The sequence below is a fragment of the Neophocaena asiaeorientalis genome, unplaced genomic scaffold (genome assembly GCF_003031525.2).
Source record: "Neophocaena asiaeorientalis asiaeorientalis breed wild unplaced genomic scaffold, Neophocaena_asiaeorientalis_V1.1 scaffold407, whole genome shotgun sequence".
NCBI classification, from domain to species: domain Eukaryota; kingdom Metazoa; phylum Chordata; class Mammalia; order Artiodactyla; family Phocoenidae; genus Neophocaena; species Neophocaena asiaeorientalis.
Genome location: NW_020174060.1, coordinates 195,235 through 203,178, shown reverse-complemented (window position 1 = coordinate 203,178; position 7,944 = coordinate 195,235). Strand labels below are relative to the sequence as shown.

At 56.0% G+C, this 7,944-nt stretch overlaps 1 protein-coding gene across 1 annotated transcript in view; it reads right to left on the bottom strand.

Moving 5' to 3' along the window:
• Positions 1 to 3,027: 3,027 nt before the first annotated feature.
• ATP6V0E2 (ATPase H+ transporting V0 subunit e2) overlaps positions 3,028 to 7,944 on the bottom strand; it is a 5,417-nt gene continuing 500 nt past the window's right edge. The window contains exons 2-4 of the mRNA XM_024754483.1: positions 6,241 to 6,288; positions 5,095 to 5,212; positions 3,028 to 4,689 (exon numbers count right to left, since the gene is read on the bottom strand). Coding sequence (XP_024610251.1) covers positions 5,119 to 5,212; positions 6,241 to 6,288 — 142 coding nt within the window. The 3' untranslated portion in view covers positions 3,028 to 4,689; positions 5,095 to 5,118. The remainder of the gene's footprint in view (positions 4,690 to 5,094; positions 5,213 to 6,240; positions 6,289 to 7,944) is intronic.

The following is a 7,944-nucleotide window of genomic DNA, read 5'->3' as shown; positions in this document are numbered from 1 at the left end:
TGCCCCCGCCATCTGGCCTCTGCTGGACCACATGGTGCTGGGATTAGAGCCCGCTCAGGCACCCAATAATCCTCTAAAGCTTCGGTGCTTCCTTCTCCCCAGGGCATGGTCTCCAGGTCAGAAGCTCCAGGTCCTGCTGGGAATGGCTCACGGGGAACCCTGGTATTCAGGATACCAGCTTCCCTCAAGGTTCCCCAACCTCCTGTCTGGGTTGATAAACTGATTAAATTTTTATCAATCACGTGAGGGGTTGAGATTCTAGAGTAGTGATTCCCAACGTAGGGGTGCGGGAGAGGGACTTGGACCCCCAGAGAACATTTCAAAATGGCTACAGACATGTGTGATTGTCAGAGCCAAGGGCAGGGACAGCGGTTCTGCTGGCATCCACTGGGCAGAGGTCAGGGGTTCTGCTCAGCACCCTACAATGCACAGGACAGCCCCGCCCCCAATGGTCCCCAACAGAGAATTATCCAGCCCGAACTGTCAGCAGTGCCGAGGTAGGGAACGTCTGTCCTAACAGACGTGCGTGGCTTTGGTCCCAGCATTCTATGGGTTTGTTTGTTCCGAGTGATTCTTACGCAGGTTCGTTACATGGGAGTGGGGGCTGAATTAGCATAGACTTTGGTCACCTGCCCTCACTCTTCTGGGTCCAAGTCAAGTAAAACCGTGGTGGCTGCCAAGTGACTTCATTCCTGGAAACCCCAAGGTTTTTAAACGGACGTCACGTCCAGCACATGGCCAACCCCACTTTATTTCTCTGCTCCTCGTATTTCCAATGTTATCAACGAACCGACTTCTGTACAAAGCAACCCAAAGGCCCTCATCAAGGGCCTTGCTTTAGGTGCTTTATCAGGGAGGGGTGACCCTGCGGTCTGCAGTAACAGCCATCTTCTGTATGTAACTTTTCCTCTCCATTGAGAATCTGGGCTGACAGGTGTCCTTATTATAGGCTGGAATGTACCAGATCTCAGGTTGCTGAGGTGGGAAAAAGTCGCGGCAGACTGTTGGGAAGCTTGGCCTCAGAGCAGCATCCAGTTGGCAAGGCCCCCTTAGCTCTTGCCCTTTGGATTCCCCGAGCAATACCTGGCATCTTGCTGTTGTCATTACACATCCTTCAAGGAGGTTTCATCCAGGCTCTGGTACCACCTGGAAAATCATCCCTGTTCCCAATAAGGGCCACGCTCTAAGGCCACAACCTCTCACATCTGTGCAGTGCGTTGCACTCCCAGTGTCAGCACAACCTGGTCTGGAGGTCTCCGTCCCTTGGGCGGCACTGCCCTCTGTCGGCCACCTTCTGTACGTGCAGCTGAGCTAACCTCACCTGCCTTGTCTTCTCCACAGGCTTGTCCGGTCAGTCCCAGGATGGTCTCCCAGGCTGCTTCCCGCTCTGCCACTAGGGGTGGTGCAGGGGTACCCCACCCCCAGCCACTACCCATCTTCAGGGATCTTTTGCTACTTGTAGTTGCTCTGAGCATCTATGTCGGAGGCTGACATTTACTGATGTGCCTCCCACTTGGCAGGGGAAGGGGGGTGGGAGATACTTCTTGCCTGAAACAAACAACGAGTCTGTCCACACCAGGCACTAAGAGACTTGTCCAGCCTGGCCTGGCTTCGGACCGCCTAAGGCCGTAACCCTGGGACGACCTGGCCCCATCCAGTTCCTGTCTGACCAAGCTCTGGGCTGTCAGAAGAATTTACTGTTTGTTCTAGCCAATACCTGACCATAGGCCTCTGACGCCTAGCCCCTCCACCCTTTCTGAGAGCATTTACGACCGTGAATCTTTCCTCTGTCCCTCTGGGATGTAGATGTATCTCCTGCAACCCAGGAGTGGCTCCCAAGGACCCTTCCTCTGAGATGAAATCAGGAAGGCTCGGGCCTCTGTCCCCCAGTCTCTGTGGCCTACTCACACTTACGCCAACCCATCCTTTGTGACTTTTCACTCTCCTGGCTCTACTTGGCCCTGCTCACCCCTCCCCTCCGCTCTCGTTCTCCTGGTAAAGTGCCCAGTCACCCTGCAGGGGCACGGACCCCGCGGAGCTCACATTTCCCTGCTGTCAGTTGTTTCAGAATAAAAGCTGATTTCCCCTCTGTAACTAATGCCTGGTTGTGTTCATTTCTGACAAAACCTGCTCACCCTGCAGTCCCCCTCGGAGTGGGGTAAGAGCTTTGAGAGTAGCGCCATCCGTGCAAAGCGGGTGGGCACAGATCCTGGGAGGGCGTCCCAAGCTCCCCATCCCTGAACGGCTGCACAGGCAGAAAGGGAGGACGGGAAGATAGTGTGCTGGGAGGGGGTCTGCCAGCCCTGAGTTGCAGAAGCTGTCCAGAGAGCAGGGGGCGCGCCCTGGGACTCGGGGAACAGAGGCTGCCACGAGTGGTTCCATGAGAACTCAGGGACAGACATACACCGCACGTCTTCAGGCCACATCTTCCTCCTGAAGACCAAACCCACGCATCCTACCACTAGCTGGGCATCTCCATGGAGATGCTCCGGACACAACCAGCTCACCAGGACACACAGGAAACCCCAGGTCATCACGTGCCCTCTGTGGCCTGTCACTGAGAGGTTCCAGCCGCCAGGTACTGGGCACCGCATTTGCCCACTGCTCACCACAGGGTCCACCCCGCTTCCCCCCTCCCCCCACGGCCAAGGCGCTGGCCCCCTTCAGCTCCTAACTAGACCTTCCATTCGCCCACTCGTCCCCATTCTCACCACCAATCTCATCTGAGGCCCATCATGCGCCCTGTAGAGATCATCCTGGAAACCAAGTCGGGTCACTCACTCCCCTGCTTCATCCCTCTGTGGCTCTGCATTCTCTCTGGATGCACTCCTCAGGGCTCAGGGTCTCTCCTCCAAGCACCTTCCACCCCCAGCTTCCTGCAGCTCCTCCCAGGAGCTCTCCCCTCCACTCACTCCATCCCCCAGCCCCAGGCAGGAAGCTGATCCCCGCCCAGGCCAAGCACGGAGCCTGCTGGCTCCCCCCGCCCCGTATGTAGGGGTATTAGGAAGGATGCAGGCCACGCTCTGGAATGTTGGGGACCGGCTTTATTGCAGAGCCCCGGGGGGCCATGCACTCTGTAATCTGGGGCACAGATGGGTGGTGGGGCAAAGTTCCACTTGAACGAGTCCTCCGTCTGCCTCCTCCTGCCCGGCCTGGTTCTGGGCAAAATCCAGGACAGCGGGATTCTCGCTCAGGTCTCAGGAAAATGTAGTCTCAGTGGCCACATCCCAGAGCTGCAGCTCCAAGCAGCTGCCAGTCCCTTTCCTGGGCCCCAAATCCACCCACCGAGGGAATGGGAATCAGGTGGGCAGGGGAGCGGCAGCCAGCAAACTTGGCCTTGGCCAGGACTTTGCCACCAAACAGGAATTTCCTCACCACTCATTAATCACTAGACACGGGTCAGGCTTCTAGCCGCCAATTGAGACTCAACAGCCCCACTCCAGGGGGGCCACAGAGGTCAGCACAGGAAGGGAGTTGGAAAGGGGGTGGGTGGGATGTTCAAGCGAGGCCCCGATCTGAGCAACAGGCCAAGCCCAGAACCAAGAAATCCAGGTGAGACATACCACGTTCTACCACCGCTCCAAAAACGATGCCTACTGAACAGAATGCCAATCAACTCAACCGTCAGTAAATACAAGAGACTGGCTTCTTTCCCAGGGAGGCAACGTGGCACAGCAGACGTGGGGGACTCCAATTAGCTCCGGGGCTGTGGGCAAGTGTCTGAGGTCTCCACCGCAACTCTCCAGGCGTCACCAGGCCAGGGGCTCCCCCGCCGGGCAGCATCTCAGCAGAGCCCAGCCCACACCTGGCCCACACCTGGCCCTCCGCGCCCTCCCTCGCTCCAGATGACCTACGTGCTGCTGTGAGGGGCTCCGAAATCCACCCTCACCGCTGCCAGAGCCTGGGCCCGGCCTCAGCAGGAGCTGCCTCCAGTTTCTTCAGCTCCTGCTGTGCTCGGGCTGAGCCTCTGTGAAGGGAGGGAGGTGATCCAGGTGGGGAGGAAGGGGGAAGAGGATGTTCTGAGGAGATACCACTTCCTGAGCAAGCCAACGTAAGTGACTTCGTGACTATAAAGGATGCTAAACATACATGTTTCAACCTTGATCCACATTACTATGATGCTTTAGATCGTAATGTTTTGTGGGACTGTTTTTCCATTTCGTCAACAATTCCAGAAATTTCACATCGAAACGTGTCAAAATTTAAAGGAGAATTCCAAGAAAGGCCTTTGCCACACCTGACCAAGCTCCTCCATCTCACAGGGGAGGAGGCCCACACAGGCAGACCCTTCCTGGGGTCACACAGGAGGACAGTGGCGGGGCTCTGCCTCTTCCCCCAGGGCTTCCTCCCCGGCCCGGCCCACCTGAGGCTCAGAGCATCCCGGGCTGAACAGGACGCGAAGGCTTCTCTGGCTGCCCCACTGTGTAAAAGGCGCAGCCCCACCCTTGTGAGCTCCTGGCCTGGACCTACTCGGGAGCAGGCAGCGGGAACTTGAGGACTGGACATCTGCTCCGGCCTGGCTCTGAGCTCGGGGCTTCCTGAGGCCCAGACTGGCTGGGGAGGGTGGTACTTTCCAGAACCAGGCAGGCCTTGGAGGAGGGAGCACGGAGGGACTGGGACACAGTCGTAGGGGTGACAGAAGGGTCATCAGGGACAGCGGAGCCAAGGTCATCCAGAGAGCTGGGGCACCTGAAAAGCACATCACAGAACAAGTCACGGCCTCGCTGTGGAGACCCTTCTCCCCCAGCCCCGCCCTGGAGAGCCTGTGCCCATCACCCAGCTCACCTCAGACAGCCCCCTGCCCCCACCCTCTCCTCACTCAGAACAGATTCTGCAGCCGGCCGCCTCCTCTGGGGCCTGCAAACCCGCAAACAAGGCTGGGCCCACATGCTCCCCCCCAGGACCCTGGGTCTTCCGTCCGTCCCTGCCGCCCAGTGCACCACTGGGCAGGAAGGGAGCAGGTGCTCAGCATTCTTTTTTGTTTCTTAATAAATGAATGCCTGAATCCACATGCAAAGTCTTATAACCCTGCCTGACCTTGTCCTCCCCCAGCCCCGGGCCCTTCCCCACCCCTGCCCACCTGCCCAGCAGTACCTGGGGCCAAGGAGGCGGCAGTGGTCACTCCCACAGGAAGTGCACATACCAGATCGTCTCATTCTTCAGCTGGGGCCCGAACAGGGGGTTCAGCTGAGCCAGGATGGCGATGAGCCAGCTGCCAGGGACAGCACAGTGAGGGTGAGCCCGGACACAAGGAACTCTGCCATGCACACCTCACACCACGCCTTTGGTCACATGACCGACCCAGCAGCAGGGTCTGGGTTTTGGAGGGAAGCGTCTCATGGAGCCATCCACACTGCGGCCGGCACAGGGGCTCAGTCTGGGGCGTGTGGGTTTGGGTTTAGGTTTGGTTCGATCTGATGTTCTGTAGATTTGTAAGATCCCTGCGCTGGGGCTGGACCCTGGGATTAGGGAAGAGGTAAGACAGTCTCCAGGGGCACAAAGGGAGGCCTCCCTCAAAACCAGAGCTTGGATTTATTCCTCAGTTTGGCAGCCAGGGTGATTTAACACGGAGCAACCTAACAGAGGAGGATTGGGGAGGGATAGCAGAGTGCCTTTTTTGTAAAAGGGGAGGGGCTACCATGAATGGCAGTTTTAGAAAGAGAACCTCTAGACATGAAGGACCTGGAAATTGATTCCCTCACACTGTCCAGGCACTCGCATCTCTTGGAATGTTTCCTATATCCCAGGGACCTTTTCCAAGTTTGAAGACTACTGCTCATCCAGTGGTTCTAAACTGGCTGCGTCACAATCACCCAGGGGCATGCATTGAAAATACGGATTCCCAAGTGCAGATCATGAGAACTGGGCTTTAGTGGGTCCAGGGTGGAGCCCTAAAAGCTGTGTTTTTACAATCTCTCCAGGTGATTCTGATGTCCCATCAGGTACAAAAGGCACTGAGCCGGCCCAACTCACTCATTTTGTGGATGAGAAAACTGTAGTCTATGAACATGACAGAGCTTGTCCAGGTGCTACATTCAGAACCAGAACCCAGAGTTCATGACTTCCAGCCCATCGCTCTCTTTGCCTCTCCAACTGCCTCCTCTTCTGTGCTTTACAGCCTCAGCCTTTCAAGAGCTGAATGTACCAGTACCAGGACAGAGGGGAGAGCAGGGCTGGGAAAGGAGGAAAGAAGGGGGCACAAAGGCCCCAGCTGACTTGAGCTGGGAGAGCAGTACTTACAAGAGGTAACAGCAGACAGCGGTGGCCACCAGCATGGTGATGGTCACTCTGCAATGGAAGAGGACGTCAGGTCAGGACGGATGGAAGCATTGCCCCCAGGAGGCCTGGCCGAGGCCAGAGAAAGAGCTCCTGGTGCCAGCCCCTTTCCCGTCTGATGCCACCTGAACACAGGGAGGCTGAGTTCTACTCAGGGTAAGAATTGCTAGATGGAAAATAAAAACGCCAAGTGTCACCTCTTGGGGAGGCCAACCTTGATCACATCCAAGTTACATTATGCATCTTTCCCTTCACCTACCTGCCTTCTCAATCCCACTGTTTCTCCATCTTAATGCAAACATGTTGGGAAAAGACACTGCACAGAGCTGCACTTGCAGCCACCCACCATGGAGTGGCCTCTGGAATCCAAAGCTCATCGGGCAAAGGGAAGGAAGACAGAAGACCAGAAGACAGGGCAGGAGGCAAGGAGACCGTGAGCCATCTCTGAGGCACAATGGGCAGTTATAATGACAATAGCAACTGGCTACCTTGAATCTACTCAAACGCTGGAGACAGAGGCTTTAAATGCAGGAGGAAAACTTCAGAAGGAAGAACTCACCAAGGTCTGCAAGGGAGGCGAGGCACTAAAATGGCTTACAAAGTGAGGCCATGGGACCTCAGCCCTGCAGGTCCTTTTTTTTTTTGCCACTCCCCGCGGCATGCAGGATCTTAGTCCCCCAACCAGGGATCGAACCCGTGCCCCCTGCAATGGAAGCCTGGAGTACTAACCACTGGACCACCAGGGAAGTCTCTAGCTCTGCAGATCTTTAAGAACAGAGGCAACACCCAAATGCAGCCTCCAGCCAAAGCTAAATCTAACCCAAACCAGGCCCTAGGACCTCTGATCTAAAGTACTTTAAGTTGGTGCCAGAGCAATTAGCATTTGATCCGTTCTTTCAACATTACCAAGCACCGTGGGCCAGTCCTGTACTGGGCAATGGGGTCTACAGTGGTGAACAGGACATCTTCCACCTCGAGGAACTTGTAATCAAGGGGAGAGAGTGCTTTACAGCTGAAGATGGTATGAAGCAGAAACTGGTAAATGGTGCAAGAGGTAGAGAAACCTGCTAGGGAACCTTCAAAAAATAATGATACTGGGCTTGGTGGCACAGTGGTTGAGAGTCCGCCTGCCGATGCAGGGGACAGGGGTTCGTGCCCCGGTCCGGGAAGATCCCACATGCCGCGAAGCAGCTGGGCCCGTGAGCCATGGCCGCTGAGCCTGCGCGTCCGGAGCCTGTGCTCCGCAACGGGAGAGGCCACAGCGGTGAGAGGCCCGCATACCACGAAAAAAAAAAAAAAAAAAAGATACTGGCTAAAAATTATTCAATATAATATGTGCCATGCACTAAGAGTCTTATATACATTATTTTGTGTAATCCTCACAGCAACCTTAAAAGGCAGGTATCATCATCACCCCCAATTACCTAAGAAGAAATGAGGCTTGAAGGTGTGAGAGACACTCAAGGTCACAGCTGGGCAGGAGTGGACAAACTGCAACAGTGTCTAGCCACAGCCTTTACCTTTACAGGCTGGAGAGGGTGACCCGTAACTGTCTCCACCTTTCTAAAGCACGAGCATCTCTGCCCTTTGGCCCCGACCGCCTGCCTATTCCCTGCTGAACGCGGCCCAGCACAGACCTGAGAGGAGGAGTGGGGCGCCGTGCGCGCG